The sequence below is a fragment of the Ranitomeya imitator genome, chromosome 5 (genome assembly GCF_032444005.1).
Source record: "Ranitomeya imitator isolate aRanImi1 chromosome 5, aRanImi1.pri, whole genome shotgun sequence".
NCBI lineage: Eukaryota > Metazoa > Chordata > Amphibia > Anura > Dendrobatidae > Ranitomeya > Ranitomeya imitator.
Window position 1 is genome coordinate 394548402 of NC_091286.1, and position 20581 is coordinate 394568982.

Consider the following 20581-nt stretch of genomic DNA (forward strand, 5'->3'; position numbering starts at 1 on the left):
TGAAAACTTATTATTTTGTGATCGCTATTTCCCAAGTAACCCCCAACCCTTATATTTGCTATGCGGTCTGGCCTGTTGGTTAATATTAGGTCTAGCAGTGCCCCCCTTCTTGTTGGGTCCTGAACCAGCTGTGAAAGGTAATTGTCTCTCACAGTTGTCAAAAACCGATTACCTTTGCTGTAACTGCAGGTTTCTGTTCCCCAATCTATTTCAGGGTAGTTGAAGTCCCCCATAATAATGACTTCTCCTTGAGTCGCAGCTTCATCTATTTGCTTTACGAGGATATTCTCCATTGCTTCCATTATTTTTGGAGATTTATAACAAACCCCTATCAGTAATTTATTATTTTTCCCCCTCCCCTTATCTCCACCCAAGATACCAGGTTAATGATAGCACTAGTGAACCAACAATGTCATGTCCTATGCAAAGACATCTGACAAATTCTGTTACTGGATGGGCTACTTCACTACCTTTCTTTGGCAGATGCACAGCAGTGTGCCTTGTTGATGAGGTGCAGAAAGAGCTTGTACTCGCGTGGATGGCAAGCGCAGGTTCAAGTGGCCTCCCCTCCTCATCCTCCACCTCAACATCAAACCCAGCAAAGTCCACAGAGGTGGAACCCAAACTGTCCTTGCTTCCCCCCACATCCTAACTCTCCAACTGTACAACTGACTGTACGGAACCACAGATGGATGAGTCTGAAGAGCTATTCACACATTCTATGCCATAGTAATCAGAAGTGGACTCAAAAACCTTCACAGAGTCAAGAGGAAGAAATCTGCCCCCAATTTTTTTTGCTTGGATTTGGTGTAAGACGAAGTAGGGTCGAAAAAGCATCCTAACCCTTGCTATCAGACGTTAACCCCTGGGAGAGAGGTTATCCTGTTGAGACTCAGATTTCTGAGGCTCACGTGGACTGTACTGTGCTGTCAGGGCAGGAAGAGAAGGAGGGCGACTCCAAGGGTGAGGAATATGATAACACAGAGGATGATCATAATGAGGTGGTATTTCCCAGATGGACCTTTTTGACACTGCAAAGGATGAGCCAACTCATGTAATCTGCCAACTTTGCAAAAAAATTGAGTAGAGGTAAAAAGTGCAATAATATGACTACTACATGTATGAACCTTCACATGTGCAATCAACATGCATTACTGTGGGAATCCCACTGCCTAAACATGTGAACCAGCGTACCTCAAAAACCATCAGCTACCCCATCAATCACATCTGCTGCTTCTTCCTCCTCTTTTACCTTGCCAACTATTGTGACGCAAGTCTTTGACAACAGAACCTCGGGTTCTTTACTTGCTCCAGTCACTCTGACTGAGAACCCTCATCAGCTGTAATGGAAGCAGATATGCCTGCTGTTTTTGACCGATCTCAGAGAATGAGCACACCACAACTTTCTCAATCCACCGTAAAAACATCTCCACCTGCACCTTAATGATGAGCAAGTGAACTCGATAGGGTGAAATGCTGTCTTTCTACCTCGTAGACACAGATGGTTTCTGAAAGATGATGGCCATTGCAGTACCCAGAAGCAATTGCTCAGTCACCATCACTTTTCTATGAAAGCTGTGCCTGTGCTACACCAGCATGTCACAGGCAACACCACCTGTTCCTTGACTAAATCTATGTCTGCCAGGGTGCATTTCACCACAGACACTTGGACAAATAAGCATGGCCAAGGGCGTTACATCTCGCTGACTGGGCAATGGATGACTCTGGTGACTGTGGGGGCAGGCACAACTCCACAAGTCTTGGAATCCCCAAGGCTTGCAGGACAAACCTCTACATTTAACACTTCCTGCACTGCTTTTGCCTCCTCCTCTATCTCCTCTAGGGTCTCTGCCTGTGCCCTCAACCTCTGCCTTAATGAGACACATGTTCCAAAAGTGCAGAGAAAATCCCCACCATCACCATACTGCACAGGCAGAGCTCACCACAATCAGGCAGTGTTAAAATTGATATACCTTCTAGATAGCAGTCATACAGCTGAAGTGCTGTGGACAGCTCTCCAGGCTGAGTTTGATCAATGGCTGTCTCTGATGATCCTGCATCCAGGGAAGGCTGTGTCCGATAATGATGCAAATCTGGTGGTGGCCCTATGGTGAGCAAGCTCACACACGTGCCTTGCATAGCTCACGTCCTCTACCTGGGGGTGCAGCATTTTCTCCACCACTATCCTGGCCTGGATGAGCTGCTGCAGAAAGCAAGTAAGCTGTGTGCTCATTTCCACCATTCGCACCCCTATGGTCATCAAATTGCATTTGTCCATGCCAGTTAACAGGTTGATATGCGATGTGCCGACAAAGTGGAATTCCAGTCTGCACATGTTGCAGCGACTATGGCAGCAGCAACAAGCCCTGACACAGTATGTCATGTTGTATAGCCTGGGCCAACGCAGTACGGATGTGGCACATATCACGTTTACAGAGTGGCACAGATAAATGACCTCTGAACCCTTCTGCACAGTTTCAAAATAGCTACTAAGACAGTTAGCACTACTTACGTTGTCATCAGCATCACTATTCAGGTCATCTATATGCTGGAGCAGACTTTGAATCATCTGCAGCAGGAGATGGTGGTCCCAGAAGTTGAGGAGGAAGCAGAGGAGGATGCAGAATGGATAACATTTTCTCTAAGTTCCAGACTGTCATCACACAGGCAGGTGCAAAGGGAGGGTGGATTAATGTGATCAAGGGGTGCTGGTGATTACAAACTGTTATCAAAGGTGCAAGATCCAAGAAACAAATGGAGGAAGAAGAGGTAATGGGTGAGCATCCATCAGATGAAGAAGATAATCCTCCCATCTCTGTTGTTTGTGCTTGTTGGTGGGAGGGTACATAGGAAACGAGCCTCATTGCTACCTACCCACCAACACAGGTTGGGCTTGGACCTCATGGTAGAGCCCAACATATGAGTGCCTTCTTGCTGCACTATCTGCAACATGATCCCTGTATAGTTATGATTAGGAATACTCCTGATTAGGGTTGAGCGAAACGGATTGGTCATTTTCAGAAGTCGCCGACTTTTGGCAAAGTCAGGTTTCATGAAACCCGACCCGATCCCTGTGTGCGGTCGGCCATGAGGTCGGCGATCTTCTTATCGGGTATCGGAATTCCGATACCGAGTTCTGATATTTTTGTGATATTGGGAATCGGTATCGGGATCCATATTTATGTGTAAAATAAAGAATAAAAATAAAAAATATTGATATACTCACCCTCGGACGCGCCCTGGTTCTAACCGGCAGTCTCCCCTCATAAGAATGAGTGAGTGAAGGACCTGCGGTGACGTCGCAGCTTGTGATTGGTCGCGTCAATGGTCACATGAGCGGTCACGCGACCAATCACAAGCCGCAATGTCATCGAAGGTCCTTCACTTGCTCATTCTTAGGAAGGAAGGCTGTCGGCTAGAACCAGGGCGCGTCTGAGGGTGAGTATATCCCTATTTTTTATTTTTATTCTTTATTTTACACTTTATTATGGATCCCAGGGCCTGAAGGAGAGTTTTCTCTCCTTCAGACCCTGGGAACCATTAGTATCCCATTGCACTGCATTGGGTTTCGTGTTTCGGCCGACCCCGACCCCGACTTTTCTATAGGATCGGCCGATTTCACTCGACCCGACTTTTGAGAAAGTCGACCCTATAAAAATAAAAGTCACTCAACCCTACTGCTGATTACTGCATTGCCACCCTGTTTGATCCATGTTATAAAACCAAATTTTGCCAAATGCTTCCCACCCTGGAAAGAGACCAACAAATGCTGGAATATCGAAACACACTTTTATGCAACCTTAAGAGAGCTTTTCCCCAAGAGAACAGTGAAGCACACAGTTAGTTAGCATCACAGCTCTAGAGTTACAACCTCCAGCACGTCAATTCGTCAACACAAAAATATTAGCAGCAGCAGTGGTGGAAGTGGAAGAAGCAATTTCTGTGAGTCCTTTGACACTTTTTTAGACCAGCTTGTGCACTAGCACCATAGAGTTCAAGTCTTACACATGAAGAACAAATGGTGAGGATGGTGTAGGAGTATCTAGAACTGAATAGCAATACCATCAGGGAGGTTTGGAACCTTTCGCATTTTGGTCTTTTAAAAGGAACCTGTCTCCCACAAAATTGAAGGTGAACTAAGCCCACCAGCATCAGGGGCTTATCTACAGCATTCTGGAATGCTGTAAATAAGCCCTCGATGTATCCTGAAAGATGGGAAAAAGAGGTTAGTTTATACTCACCCAGGGGCAGCAGCATCCGGTCCAATGGGTGTCGCGGTCCGGTCCGGGGCCTCCCGTCTTCTTACGATGACGTCGTCCTTTTGACTTCACGCTGTGCCTCCGTCTCTGGCATACTTTCTCTGCGCTGTTGAGGGCAGAGCAAAGTACTGCAGTGCGCAGGCGCCAAGAAAGGTCAGAGAGGCCCGACGCCTGTGCACTGCAGCACTTTGCTCTGCCATCAACAGGGCAGACAAAGTACGCCTGCGCCAGAGCCGCAGCGTGAAGACAAGAATAGGACATCATCCTATGAAGATGGGAGGCCCCGGACCACGATGCCCATCGGATCAGACTGCCTGCCCAGTTGAGTAGAATCTAACCTCTTTTTCTCATCTTTCAGGATACATCGGGAGCTTATTTACAGCATTACAGAATGCTGTAGATAAGCCCCTGATGCCGTGGGCTTAGCTCACCTTTGATTTTGGGAGTGACAGGTTCCCTTTAAAATGAATGAGTGGCCTGAGCTCGCCTCACAGGCATTGAAGGTTTTACTGTGCCTGGCAGCCAGCTTTATCTCCGAGCATGTCTTCAGTGCTGCTGGTGGTGCCCTGACGGATAAGCACAGCCGCCTGTCCCCTGAAAGTGTAGACCACCAAACTTTTATCAAGATGAACAAGTCATAGATCTCCAAGGACTTTTGCACCCCACTAACGGACTGTACAGACTAAGTGATATTGCATTTTTTTAGTGTGAAGCATTAATGTCACATAACTGCACTATGTGATATCTTTAGTGTGGCTTCTGTGCCTGCTGTTGCTGCTGCTTCTGCTGATGTTAACACAAATTTGTGGAAATGTGAACAGCCACAGTTGGTCTGCATCTGCTGGGTCAGCTGTAGTCGGAGACGTATCAGTCCCAATTATACTATTTCTATTCTCGTGACATTTATTCCATTTTGACGGTATGAGGCACTCACTTTTTAAAATGTGAACACTCCTGGTTGAGTGCCCATCTGCTGGATTGGGTGTAGTGGACGACATGTCCCTCCCTATTATACGATTTCTACTCTCGTGAAACTTACAGTGGGAACGGAAAGTATTCAGACCCCTTTAAATTTGTTACTCTTTTTTTCATTGCAACCATTTGGTAAATTCAAAAAAGTTCATTTTTTTCACATTATTGTACAAGCTGCACCCCATCTTGACTGAAAAAATGGAAATGTAGTAATTTTTGCAAATTTAATGAAAAATAAAAACTTAAATATCACATGATCATAAGTATTCAGACCCTTTGCTCAGACACTCATATTTTATTCACATGCTGTCCATTTCCTTTTGATATTCCTTGAGATGATTCTACTCCTTCATTGGAATTCAGCTGTGTTTAATTAAACTGATAGGACTTGATGTGGAAAGGCACACACCTGTCTATATAAGACCTCACAGCTCACAGTGCATGTCAGACTAAATGAGAATCATGAGGTCAAAGGAACTGGCCAAAGAGCTCAGAGACAGAATTGTGTCAAGGAACAGATCTGACCAAGTTTAAACAGCACTAAGAGCACAGTGGTCTCCATAATCCATAAATGGAAGAAGTTTGGGACCACTAGAAGTCTTCCTAGATCAGGCCGTCCAGCCAAACTGGGCAATCGTGGTAGAAGAACCTTGGTGAGAGAGGTAAATAAGAACCCCAAGATCACTGTGGCTGAGCTCCAGAGATGCAGTAGGGAGATGGGAGAAAGCTCCACAAAGTTAACTATCACTGCAGTCCTCTAACAGTAAGGCCTTTATGGCAGAGTGGCCCGACGAAAGCCTCTCCTCAGTGCAAGACGTATGAAAGCCTGCATAGAGTTTGCTAAAAAAAACACATGAAAGACTCCCAGACTATGAGAAATAAGATTCTCTGGTCTGATGAGACAAAGATAGACCTTTTTGGTGATAATTCTAAGTGGTATGCCTGGAGAAAACCAGGCACTGCTCATCACCTGCCCAATACAATTCCAACAGTGAAATATGGTGGTGGCAGCATCATGCTTTGGGGGTGTTTTTCAGCTGCAGGGACAGAACAACTGGTTGTCATTGAAGGAAACATGAATGCGGCCAAGTACAGAGATATCCTGGATGAGAATCACTTCCAGAGTGCTCTGGACCTCAGACTTGGCTGAAGGTTCACCTTCCAACAAGACAATGACCCTAAGCACACAGATAGAATAACAATGGAGTGGCTTCAGGACAACTCTGTGGCCATTCTTGACTGGCCCATCCAGAGCCCTGACTTAAACCCAATTGAGAATCACTGGAGAGACCTGAAAATGGCTGTTCACCAATGTTCACCATCTAACCTGCCGGAACTGGAGAGGATCTGCAAGGAAGAATGGTAGAGGATCCCCAAATCCAGGTGTGAAAAACTTGTTGCATCATTCCCAAGACTCATGGCTGTACTAGCTCAAAAGGGTGCTTCTACTCAATATTGAGCAAAGCATCTGAATACTTATGACCATGTGAAATTTCAGTATTTCTTTTTTCATAAATTTGAAAAAATTATTACATTTCTGTTTTTTTAGTCAAGATGGGGTGCAGAGTGTACATTAATGAGAAAAAATGAACTTTTTTGAATTTACCAAATGGCTGCAATAAAACAGAGTGAAAAATTTAAAGGGGCATAAATACCTTCCCTACCCACTGTATGCCACTTCTGTGGTGTAAGGCCCTCATTTATTTAAATGTGAACACTCTTTGTTGAGTGTCCATCTGCTGGATTGGGCATAGTAGAGGACATGTTTGTTCCTATTATACTATTTCTACTGTGGTGAAATTGATCCCACTTTGGTATTGTCTGCCAATAATTTTTGGAAATCCGGGGGCTCTGATGGGATGATGTGGGATATTAGGGGTAGTAGTCCGGTGGCTCTGGCTAACAGGATGATGTGGGAAATCAGTTCATCTTTGCACCGTAAGAAAAAAAACAAAAATGTTGTTTACCAAAAGGCTCTTGAATGAGTTAAAAATAAAATACTATCAATATTTGGGTAATCATTTAGTTAATTTGTGTTGCAAATCATAATAATTATAATTTGTTATAACTAACCACAGTTTGTTACTATGCCCGGGCAACGCCGGGCTCTTCAGCTAGTAGTTATTATAAAAATCAAGAAATGTAATTTCTTACATTCAGATCACATGTTGTTCCACACTATTGCTTGGTGGGAATATGCTCTGAAGACCTGCAAATCTCGAACACAATGGGTCACTATCATGACACTCCTTCATCTAAACAATTAATTTTGTACAGCCATTGCCTGATACTAGAGAATTAATTTGTTCACAAATACATCATAAATAACGGTTGAATAGTTTTCCCTATATAAAAGAAGACAGGGACACAAATTATATAAACTACATAATTTCTTCTGCAAGTAATTAATTGTTTTACTCTATGTATAATATGAACAGCTTGAATATTCTTCTCTGCATACATGAGATTAGAAAATAAACATTGTCCACATTTATAATTTCCGATAAGAGAAAGGTTTGACTTTGGGGGTCTGATAACGTACCATCACCAATTCATCTCTAAAGTTCTTGTATCTACTGAAAGATTTAATGGAAGGAAATATTAATAAATCAGCAAAGTTTGAATCTGCTTCTATTAGATGCAAATATTTATATATTTCAGTTTTAATTGGAGCTGCCAATGGACTAGATTCAAAAGAGAATATGAATCTCTCCATCTTTTCTTTCTTTTTCACCCGTCTGTCAAAAATTGTTTATGGTCTTGGTTTATAGCTCTATTAAATGCATGTGTAGTTGTAGCATTGTGATATCCCCTGGGGGCTGTTGTGGCAGCAAAGATGTTAAGCCCCCGTCACACACAGCGAGATCGCTAGCGAGATCGCTGCTGAGTCACAAGTTTTGTGACGCAACAGCGATCTCAGTAGCGATCTCGCTGTGTGTGACACGTAGCAGCGATCAGGCCCCTGCTGTGAGATCGCTGGTCGTGTCGGAATGGCCTGGGCCATTTTTTGATCGTTGAGGTCCCGCTGGGTAGCACACATCGCTGTGTTTGACACCTTACCAACGACCTCGCTGACAGGACGTCCCATTGAATCATCATGAAATAGCATCGTTCTACAGGTCGCTACAGGTCGCTACAGTTCGCCGCATCGCTGCTGCGTCGTTGGGGAGATCACACTGTGTGACATCTCACCAGCGACCACATAGCGACGCTTGAGCGATCCCTGATAGGTCGTATCGTTGTCGGAATCGCTCAAGCGTCGCTATGTGTGACGGGGCCTTTACACTTCCCACAGGTGAAGCGGGATCCCCAGGGGTCCTATAGTGTGTGGCAGAGATGATGATATGTGCCAGTGAATAAATAGAGGAGACAAGTTGTAAGTCTTTACCTGGTTTACTGTAAGTTGCTGGCCACAGTCCAGGGTACCAGGCATGGGTGATGGTGGTAAGGCTGGCTGTTGTGAATTCTGTTGTTAAGCTCCCTCCTGTGGTCATGAATGGTACGTTGGCTGGTTCTGTCCATGGGCTTCCTCTGGTGGTTGTGAGTGGGGCTGCGGCTTCTGAGGTTCCTTCCACAGGTGACGAGGTTAATTCGTTAGCTGGCTGCTCTATTTAACTCCACCTAGATCATTGCTCCATGCCACCTGTCAATGTTCCAGTATTGGTCTAGTTCGCTCCTGGATCGTTCTTGTGACCTGTCTTCCCAGCAGAAGCTAAATTCCTGCTTGTTTTTCTCTGTTTGCTATTTTTTCTGTCCAGCTTGCTATTTTGATTTTTGTCTTGCTTGCTGGAAGCTCTGGGACGCAGAGGGAGCGCCTCCGCACCGTGAGTCGGTGCGGAGGGTCTTTTTGCACCCTCTGCGTGGTCTTTTTGTAGCTTTTTGTGCTGACCGCAAAGTTACCTTTCCTATCCTCTGTCTGTTCAGTAAGTCGGGCCTCACTTTGCTAAATCTATTTCATCTCTGTGTTTGTAATTTTCATCTTTACTCACAGTCATTATATGTGGGGGGCTGCCTGTTCCTTTGGGGAATTTCTCTGAGGCAAGGTAGGCTTTATTTTTCTATCTTTAGGGCTAGCTAGTTCCTTAGGCTGTGACGAGGAGCCTAGGGAGCGTCAGGAGCGCTCCACGGCTATTTCTAGTGTGTGTGATAGAATTAGGGATTGCGGTCAGCAGAGTTCCCACGTCTCAGAGCTTGTCCTGTATTATTAGTAACTATCAGGTCATTCTGTGTGCTCTTAACCACCAGGTCCATTATTGTCCTCACCACCAGGTCATAACAGTACAGGTGGCCGAAAGTATTAATGCATCTCAATAGAGGGATAAGAGAAGTTCTGAGACCATTTTTTTTTCTTTGCAGTGTGTTTTGTCTCTCTTTTCCCCTTTACCTCTGGGTGGTTCAGGATACAGGTGTGGATATGGACATTCAAGGTCTGTCCTCTTGTATGGATAATCTCACTGCAAGGGTACAAAACATTCAAGATTTTGTGGTTCAGAATCCGATGTTAGAGCCTAGGATTCCTATTCCTGATTTGTTTTTTGGGGATAGATCTAAGTTTCTGAATTTCAAAAATAATTGTAAATTGTTTCTTGCTTTGAAACCTCGCTCCTCAGGTGACCCTGTTCAACAAGTGAAAATCATTATTTCTTTGTTACGTGGCGACCCTCAAGACTGGGCATTTTCCCTTGCGCCAGGAGATCCGGCATTGCGTGATGTTGATGCGTTTTTTCTGGCGCTTGGATTGCTTTAAAATGAACCAAATTCAGTGGATCAGGCAGAGAAAATCTTGCTGGCTCTTTGTCAGGGTCAGGATGAGGTAGAGATACGAGTTATATTGTCAGAAGTTTAGGAAGTGGTCTGTACTCACTCAGTGGAATGAATGTGCGCTGGCAGCAATTTTCAGAAAGGGTCTCTCTGAAGCCCTTAAGGATGTCATGGTGGGATTTCCCATGCCTGCTGGTCTGAATGAGTCTGTCTTTGGCCATTCAGATCGATCGACGCTTGCGTGAGCGTAAAGTTGTGCATCATTTGGCGGTATTATCTGAGCATAAACCTGAGCCTATGCAATGTGATAGGACTTTGACCAGAGCTGAACGGCAAGAACACAGACGTCGGAATGGGCTGTGTTTTTACTGTGGTGATTCCACTCATGCTATCTCCGATTGTCCTAAGCGCACTAAGCGTTTCGCTAGGTCTGCCACCATTGGTACGGTACAGTCGAAATTTCTTTTGTCCGTTACTCTGATTTGCTCTTTGTCATCCTATTCTGTTATGGCATTTGTGGATTCAGGCGCTGCCCTGAATTTGATGGACTTGGAGTTTGCTAGGCGCTGTGGTTTTTTCTTGGAGCCCTTGCAGTATTCTATTCCATTGAGAGGAATTGATGCTACGCCTTTGGCCAAGAATAAGCCCCAGTACTGGACCCAATTGACCATGTGCATGGCTCCTGCACATCAGGAGGATATTCGCTTTTTGGTGTTGCATAATCTGCATGATGTAGTCGTTTTGGGGTTGCCATGGCTACAGGTCCATAATCCAGTATTGGATTGGAAATCTATGTCTGTGTCCAGCTGGGGTTGTCAGGGGGTACATGGTGATGTTCCATTTTTGTCTATTTCGTCATCCACCCCTTCTGAAGTCTCGGAGTTTTTGTCGGATTACTGGGATATATTTGATGAGCCCAAATCCAGTGCCCTACCTCCTCATAGGGATTGCGATTGTGCTATCAATTTGATTCCTGGTAGTAAGTTTCCTAAGGGCCGACTGTTCAATTTATCTGTGCCAGAACACGCCGCTATGCGGAGTTATATAAAGGAATCCTTGGAGAAGGGTCATATTCGCCAGTCGTCGTCACCATTGGGAGCAGGGTTCTTTTTTGTGGCCAAGAAGGATGGTTCTTTGAGACCTTGTATTCATTACCGCCTTCTTAATAAGATCACAGTCAAATTTCAGTACCCTTTGCCGCTGCTGTCTGATTTATTTGCTCGGATTAAAGGGGCTAGTTGGTTCACCAAGATAGATCTTCGTGGTGCGTATAATCTTGTGCGTATTAAATAGGGCGATGAATGGAAAACAGCATTTAATACGCCCGAGGGCCATTTTGAGTACCTGGTTATGCCATTCGGGCTTTCCAATGCTCCATCAGTATTTCAGTCCTTTATGCATGACATCTTCCGAGAGTACCTGGATAAATTCCTGATTGTATATTTGGATGATATTTTGGTCTTCTCGGATGATTGGGAGTCTCACGTGAAGCAGGTCAGAATGGTGTTCCAGGTCCTTCGTGCTAATTCTTTGTTTGTGAAGGGGTCTAAGTGTCTCTTTGGAGTTCAGAAGGTTTCATTTTTGGGTTTCATTTTTTCCCCTTCTACTATCGAGATGGACCCTGTTAAAGTCCAGGCCATTTATGATTGGACTCAGCCGACATCTGTGAAGAGTCTGCAAAAGTTCCTGGGCTTTGCTAATTTTTATCGTCGCTTCATCAGTAATTTTTCTAGTGTTGCTAAACCGTTGACTGATTTGACCAAGAAGGGTGCTGATGTGGTCAATTGGTCTTCTGCGGCTGTGGAAGCTTTTCAGGAGTTGAAGCGTCGTTTTTCTTCTGCCCCTGTGTTGTGCCAGCCAGATGTTTCGCTTCCGTTTCAGGTCGAGGTTGATGCTTCTGAGATTGGAGCAGGAGCTGTTTTGTCGCAAAGAAGTTCTGATGGCTCGGTAATGAAACCATGTGCCTTCTTTTTTAGAAAGTTTTCGCCTGCTGAGAGCAATTATGATGTTGGCAATCGAGAGTTGTTGGCCATGAAGTGGGCATTTGAGGAGTGGCGTCATTGGCTTGAAGGAGCCAAGCATCGCGTGGTGGTCTTGACGGATCACAAGAATTTGACTTATCTCGAGTCTGCCAAACGGTTGAATCCTAGACAGGCTCGTTGGTCGCTATTTTTCTCCCGTTTTGATTTTGTGGTTTTGTACCTTCCGGGCTCTAAGAATGTGAAGGCTGATGCCCTGTCAAGGAGTTTTGTGCCCGACTCTCCGGGTGTTCCTGAGCCGGCGGGTATTCTCAAAGAGGGGGTAATTTTGTCTGCCATCTCCCCTGATTTGCGGTGGGTGCTGCAAAAATTTCAGGCTGATAGACCTGACCATTGCCCAGCAGAGAAACTGTTTGTCCCTGATAGATGGACTAGTAGAGTTATCTCTGAGATTCATTGTTCGGTGTTGGCTGGTCATCCTGGAATCTTTGGTACCAGAGATTTAGTGGCTAGATCCTTTTGGTGGCCTTCTTTGTCACGGGATGTGCGTTCTTTTGTGCAGTCCTGTGGGACTTGTGCTCGGGCTAAGCCCTGCTGTTCTCGTGCCAGTGGGTTGCTTTTGCCCTTGCCGGTCCCGAAGAGGCCCTGGACGTATATTTCTATGGATTTTATTTCGGATCTCCCTGTCTCTCAAAAGATGTCGGTCATTTGGGTGGTTTGTGATCGCTTCTCTAAGATGGTCCATTTAGTACCCTTGTCTAAATTGCCTTCCTCCTCTGATTTGGTGCCGTTGTTTTTCCAGCATGTGGTTCGTTTACATGGCATTCCGGAGAACATCGTTTTGGACAGAGGTTCCCAGTTTGTTTCGAGGTTTTGGCGATCCTTTTGTGCTAGGATGGGCATTGATTTGTCTTTTTCCTCGGCTTTCCATCCTCAGACAAATGGCCAAACCGAACGTACTAATCAGACTTTGGAAACTTATCTGAGATGCTTTGTTTCTGCTGATCAGGATGATTGGGTGTCCTTTTTGCCTTTGGCTGAGTTCGCCCTTAATAATCGTGCCAGCTCGGCTACTTTGGTTTCGCCGTTTTTCTGCAATTCTGGTTTCCATCCTCGTTTCTCTTCAGGGCAGGTTGAGTCTTCGGACTGTCCTGGTGTAGATACTGTGGTGGATAGGTTGCAGCAGATTTAGACTCATGTGGTGGACAATTTGACATTGTCCCAGGAGAAGGCTCAACGTTTCGCTAACCGCCGGCGCTGTGTGGGTCCCCGACTTCGTGTTGGGGATTTGGTTTGGTTGTCGTCTCGTTATGTTCCTATGAAGGTTTCCTCTCCTAAGTTTAAGCTTCGTTTCATTGGTCCGTATAAGATTTCTGAGGTTCTCAATCCTGTGTCATTTCGTTTGACCCTTCCAGCTTCTTTTGCCATCCATAATGTATTCCATAGGTCGTTGTTGCGGAGATACGTGGCGCCTGTGGTTCCATCCATTGATCCTCCTGCCCCGGTGTTGGTTGAGGGGGAGTTGCAGTATGTGGTGGAGAAGATTTTGGATTCTCGTATTTCGAGACGGAAACTCCAGTACCTGGTCAAGTGGAAGGGTTATGGTCAGGAAGATAATTCCTGGGTCTTTGCCTCTGATGTTCATGCTGCCGATCTGGTTTGTGCCTTTCATTTGGCTCGTCCTGGTCAGCCTGGGGGCTCTGGTGAGGGTTCGGTGACCCCTCCTCAAGGGGGGGGGTACTGTTGTGAATTCTGTTGTTAAGCTCCCTTCTGTGGTCATGAATGGTACTTCGGCTGGTTCTGTCCGTGGGCTTCCTCTGGTGGTTGTGAGTGGGGCTGCGGCTTCTGAAGTTCCTTCCACAGGTGACGAGGTTAATTCGTTAGCTGGCTGCTCTATTTAACTCCACCTAGATCATTGCTCCATGCCACCTGTCAATGTTCCAGTATTGGTCTAGTTCACTCCTGGATCGTTCTTGTGACCTGTCTTCCCAGCAGAAGCTAAGTTCCTGCTTGTTTTTCTCTGTTTGCTATTTTTTCTGTCCAGCTTGCTATTTTGATTTTTGTCTTGCTTGCTGGAAGCTCTGGGACGCAGAGGGAGCGACTCCGCACCGTGAGTCGGTGCGGAGGGTCTTTTTGTGCCCTCTGCGTGGTCTTTTTGTAGTTTTTTGTGCTGACCGCAAAGTTACCTTTCCTATCCTCTGTCTGTTCAGTAAGTCGGGCCTCACTTTGCTAAATCTATTTCATCTCTGTGTTTGTAATTTTCATCTTTACTCACAGTCATTATATGTGGGGGGCTGCCTGTTCCTTTGGGGAATTTCTCTGAGGCAAGGTAGGCTTTATTTTTCTATCTTTAGGGCTAGCTAGTTCCTTAGGCTGTGACGAGGCGCCTAGGGAGCGTCAGGAGTGCTCCACGGCTATTTCTAGTGTGTGTGATAGGATTAGGGATTGCGGTCAGCAAAGTTCCCACGTCTCAGAGCTTGTCCTGTATTATTAGTAACTATCAGGTCATTCTGTGTGCTCTTAACCACCAGGTCCATTATTGTCCTCACCACCAGGTCGTAACAGCTGGCTCAGAGACAATAGAGGGTTCCCTTCTCCATAAGAGGTCCGTGAGCTTTTCCAACTAGCACTATTAAAGGTGAGGTCCCTGCTGCCTGAAGCTTCCTACAGAGTCCTCCAGTTTCCCCCTGTCCTGGGACTGGTACCTGCACGACGGGCAGCTTGAGCCTTTTTACAGGGACTCTATCATGCCCCGGGCTCCTTAGTTGCTACTGCGTTTCAGGTGTGGTGCGGGCAGTTAACGTATAGTGTCATGCCCTCCGGTTTTGTTCTGTGTCCTAGAGTCTCACAAAAGTCTTGGGCTTCCCATACCCAGATCTGTGCTTCAGCTCTGAGGGTGCCCTGCCACAGTTCCCCTCTGAACTCTGTTCCTCTCCTGTGCTCCTTCCCTTCTGGCTACTCCACATCCAACCCTTCAGGTCTTCCTCCTTCCAGAGGCTGCAACTCCCTCATGGCTGCCAGGCCTCTCTGTCTGCTCTGTCACTCCTAGACATCTGCTCTGCTTGGTCTCCCATGACCAACTAACTAGCTCTTACTCCAGGTCAGGATACATATAGCATAGGGAAGCTCCCCTGAATCAGGGTCCTGAGCGCCCCCTCCAGGCCTGGATTCAGAATGTGTTGCATGTGTGTGCCTTACCTGGTGAAGAGAACTCCATTACCTCTGAGCATGACATTACTCTCCCCGAAGGAAAAGCAACATCACTGCATCAACTAGTGAGCTGGGGTGCTGCACACTCATATAGTCTTGTGGTGAACCGTAGTTTGGCCAACATCTGTCTAATGTGTGCGGGTCTGTGGGTCCCCTTATCTTAGAAATAAAAATTAGATTAAAATCAAAATTACCTGTAAGAGTTTTGGTCCATCCCTAGACCTTTGTTAAGGCTGTCAGAATAAAATCAATAATCAACACCTAATGTATAATACAAATCCTCACATAAAAAATTTGGAACAAAGGAACTGTAAAACGTTTCTACCTCATATTCAGATATATGTGAAACATTTCTTGATTGCCTTGGTTTTCCATTTTATCAGATGTATTTGTTGAGAAGATTTCTCAATTTTTATCTCAACTAGATGTTTCGGCCATATATGTTATTTTTTACTGCATGTCTTTGAATGGAATAGCACAGCAGACAAAAGTATATAAGGCTAGGCTCACATTGCTTTAATGGGTGTCCGCTAGCGGTGCAATTGTCGCAATTAATGCTATGTAACGGATCCATTAGCGCACCCATTGACTGCAATGTGCTAACGGATCTCTAGTGCATTGCTAGCGCATGCCATTTTTGGCATGCGCCAGCGATGTACCGTTAGTTTCGGACGGACCTCGGACGCTGCTTGCAGTGTCCGAGGTCCGTTCCTCGCTAGCGCAGATCGGGTATCTGCGCCAGCGGGATCTCCAAACGCGATCCCTTTTGGGACACTGCGTTAGCGCAATCCGCTAGCGTATGCGCTAAACAGATTGCCCTAAAGCAATGTGAACCTAGCCTAACAAATATCTGCCTGATATACTGTAAGTCAAAAGGAAAAGAAGGCTGTGTGAACAGGGGTGGTGCCTTGATGAAATGTATCTTATAAGGGCACCAAAGTATCTTGCCCAGTCCTGCTGATAAAACTGATAAATGTTCAGAATTCCATCAACAGAAGATGTTTCAAAACTATTTCTAAAAAAGTTGCAGCTAACCACAGTACTCAGTCACAATTTTTCATTTTTCAAACGATTTTAAAAATATTGGTTCATAAATATGACCAGCTCCTGTACTTTAATTAGTTGTAATAATTAATTATGCTTTCAAAAAATATTAATTTTTATTTTTATTTATTCCATTAGCTGTTGGACTTACTGCTTGCCCAGAACCACTAATTCCAACAAATGGCATTAAAAATGGGGACAGATATATGGTAAACGATGTTGTATCATTCCAATGTGAATCTGGGTACACATTGCAGGTAGGTTGAGATTGGCATTTAATATATTTATCACACCAGTGTAAAATTTGTGTAAATATAATAAAGTGATAAGAAAAACATTAAAAAAATACTCTCTTTATACCTCTGACATTACATTTTTCTAACAAATTTATGTAAAATCACTGCAAAATATTGTGGCATGTGTTTATATATGTGGTGGTGGTTTATGTGCAGTTTTCTTTCTTTTACACATTGATTCTAGGAGAAAATGTGGTGACATATGGAGAAAACAGATGCCTAAGATCTTATTAAGACTTCTATTTTTTCCTCATGAAAAAAATTGAATAATTTACATTAATGTTTTTGATCATATTTTAATTGGTGTTTGCTTAGTGTGGCACTTTTTGCCACCATTGTTTCATCAGTAGTGTTGAACAATACCTTCCGATATCCGAAAATATTGGTATCAGATTGGATCGGCCGATATCCAAAAAATATCGGATATTGCCGATACCGATTACGGAAACCAATGCAAGTTAATGGGACAAAAATATTGGAATTAAACTAAACCGTTTCTTTCCTTGTAGGTTAATTCTACATGAAGGATAACAACTAAGAATAATGTAGAATGTATTGGGTGAGGTGGAGGAGAAATTAAAGGCATAGAGGTTTAGGCCAATCAATTGGAATAGCAGGAATTAATTTTTTTTTTAAGGCGTTCGGAGTTACAAAAATATTGGCTATGTTAAGCTTTTTATATTTTGTCAGATATTTATGCTTCACTACTTCCATGCTCTTCGCCTTCTTTTTTACTTCTCCAACACTTTCTTCTTCATCATCCTCAGCAGCAGCATCTTTTTCATCAACTTCTTCTTCACCATATTCATCTTCTTCTTCACCTTCTTCCTATTATTCTTTTTTTTACACTCTTCATATTCTTCTTATTGAACTATTATTCTTCTTCACATTCTACTTCTTCATATTCTTCTTCTTCACCATATTCTTATTTGTGACAGGCATTCCTGTAGTTGTTATCTATAAAAGTATGAAGATTACACCTTCCAATCTGCCTGTCACAAAAGATTTACAACAGGATTTGTCCGTGTTCAGTTTTGCCTGCAGCAGCAGGTTTTTTCCAGGGGCACCACAAGGAGGAAAGGACTCACCCCCATACAATACTTAGTTTTTTTCTGCTTATAATTTAGATAATATCTTTTGCTCTGATTTTTAGTTATATGCTTAATGTTTTTCTGCTTTTTGTTCTGCAGCTTCTTGTTCTTCTGCTTCTTCATCTTCTTCGGGGTGGCCTTCAGGGTCGTCGTCTCCAGGGTCTTCGTCTCCAGGGTCGTTGTCTCCGGTGTCATCGTCTCCGGGGTCATCGTCTTCTTTGGGGTGGTCTTCAGGGTCATCATCTTTAGGGTTGTCATCAGGGAGGAGGTACCCGTGCCAGAAAGCACTACCAAGGACCACGAGACGTTGGTGGAACTTGGATACCGAGAAGGAGGCACCTAAGCCAAAGGCTCTGCCTGGAACCAGCTGACAGTACTGGAACCCAGATGGGTAGCCGAAGGTACAAGAGCCAATGGAACTACCGAGGACCAGCTGACGGTACTGGAACCCGGTTACTAAGCAGGAGATACCCGTGCCAGAAAGCACTACCAAGGACGACCAGACATGGGAGGAACTCGGATTCCGAGAAGGAGGCACCTAAGCCAAAAGCTTTGCCTGGAACCAGCTGACAGAACTTAAACTCAGGGGGACCTATTCAAGACTGACTTCCAAAGAACCAGCTAATGTTGCTGGAACTCAGATAGGCAGCAGAAGGTCCACATGAGAAAAAAATTGCTAGGCCGCGAGCCGGCCGGAGTTACCAAAAGCACACAGTCCTACAAGGGGAGCTTGTCCTGTTGGCACTATGGAACCAGCCTTGATTGCCAGTTCCCGCAGCCAACATAGGAAGCACCTAAACTGCAGGCACCATAGAGTCAGCTAACCCGACCGCAACCCGACAGGACAACGTATTGGAGGCAAAGTGACGTTTACACTACCCGGAAACAGCTGGCGTGCTGGATCCAGGCTGGGCAGGAGGGAGTACCCATGCCAAAGACACTGCCGAGAACCAGTTGACGATACTGGAACCAGGATGGGTAGCCGAAGGTACAAGAGCCAATGGAACTACCAAGGACCAGTTGACGGTACTGGAACATGGTTACTAAGCAGGAGGTACCCGTGCCAGAAAGCACTACCAAGGACCACCAGACGTTGATGGAACTCGGATTCCGAGAAGGAGGCACCTAAGCCAAAGGCTCTGCCTAGAACCAGCTGACGGTACTAGAAAGCAGCGGGACCTATTCAAGATTGACTTCCAAAGAACCAGCTAATGTTGCTGGAACTCAGATAGGCAGCAGAAGGTCCACATGAAAAAAAAATTGCTAGGCCGCGAGCCAGCCGGAGTTACCGAAATCCCATAGTCCTACAGGGGGAGCTTTTCCTATTGGCACTATGGAACCAGCCTTGATTGCCAGTTCCCGCAGCTCACATAGGAAACACCTAAATTGCAGGCACCATAGAGTCAGCTAACCCGACCGCAACCCGAAAGGACAACATATTGGAGGCAAAGTGACCTTGACACTACCCAGAAACAGCGGGCGTGTTGGAACCAGGCTGGGCAGGAGGGAGTACCCGTGCCAAAGACACTTCTGAGCAGCAACTGGCAGTGTTGGAGCCCAGGAATTACAGGAGAAACAGAGTGTAGGCCAAGGCCTAATTGGAGCAAGTTTAAAATCTGGAGTAGTGTGAATGTGGAGGGAGCAGGAGAAATTGCCGTACACACAGCTGGGGATCAGCTGACGTCACTGAATCTCAAAACACTGGAGCATGTGCTCACTGTGCAGATGTCACTTGCGAGCAGCAACTGGCGGTGTTGGAGCCCAGGGTCAATGCAAGAAACAGAATGGAGAAATTGCCGCACACATAGCAGGGGAGCAGCTGGCATTACTGAACCCCAATAACAGAGGAGCAACTGTTGACTGTGCAGATGGCACTTCCGAGCAGCAACTGGCGGTGTTGGAGCCCAGAGTCAATGCTAGAAGCAGAGTGTAGGCCGAGGCCTAATTGGAGCAAGTTTAATATCTGTTAGTGTGTGTATGGACAGAGCAGGAGAAATTGCCAGATACACAGCAGGGGATCAGCTGACGTTACTGAAACCCAATAACACTGGGTCAAGTGTTGACTATGCAGACGGCACTTCTGAGCAACTGGCGTGGTTGGAGCCCAGTGATTACAGTTCAGGTGGTAGAAACATGAACACAACAGGAGACCTGCATACTGTTGCCAAACAATTATTTAATCTGGAAGAGGAGTGGCAAATTCCTGGGAGATCCAGGCCTTGTTCATTTTCAGAAAAGTAAGCTGGTCAACGTTAACGGAGGATAGTCACATGCGACGGTCTGTTAGTACACCACCTGCGGCACTAAAGACGCGTTCCAATAATACTCTAGCAGCAGGGCAAGCCAGCACCTCCAATGCATACTGGCTAAGCTCTGGCCATGTATCCAGCTTAGAGACCCAAACCTTGAAGGGGGAAGAACCATTTGAGAGTACATTGAGAGGGCAAGACATGTAGTCTGTCACCTTCTGACAGAACCGTTGCCTCCTGCTGACTGGAGCCGTCTGTGATGGTGTAGACATTTGTGGCGAGCACACAAAATTTTGCCACATTTGGGCCATACTGGTCTTGCCTTGTGCTGAGGCACTGCTTCTGCTCCCTCTTTGTGCAGAGCTTCCTCCACTGCCTCGACGCACTGAGCTACTTTGTAAAGCACTAGCAGCCTGCACTGCATTTTACGCTCATGGTTTAATGGTGTTATGAGGCTTTGTAAGTTGTCCCTGTAGCGAGGATCTAGGAAGGTGTACACCAGATAATCAACCGTGTTGAGAATGTGGGCAATGCGGCGGTCGTTTCAAAGGCACTGCAGCATGAAATCAACCATGTGCTGCAGACTGCCAACTGGCCAAGAAACGCTGTACCCTGCTTGAGGTGCTATCTCTGCCTGCTCTGCATCACCCCACCCTCGCTCTACATACTGACTGCTAGAGCATTGTGTAACTCCCTCCTCTGGACAGATGTCTTCCTCCT

At 45.4% G+C, this 20581-nt stretch overlaps 1 protein-coding gene across 1 annotated transcript in view; it reads left to right on the plus strand.

Moving 5' to 3' along the window:
• CSMD1 (CUB and Sushi multiple domains 1) overlaps nt 1–20581 on the plus strand; it is a 3308788-nt gene that overhangs the window by 2854669 nt on the left and 433538 nt on the right. Inside the window, exon 38 of the mRNA XM_069726899.1 lies at nt 16364–16482. Coding sequence (XP_069583000.1) covers nt 16364–16482 — 119 coding nt within the window. The remainder of the gene's footprint in view (nt 1–16363; nt 16483–20581) is intronic.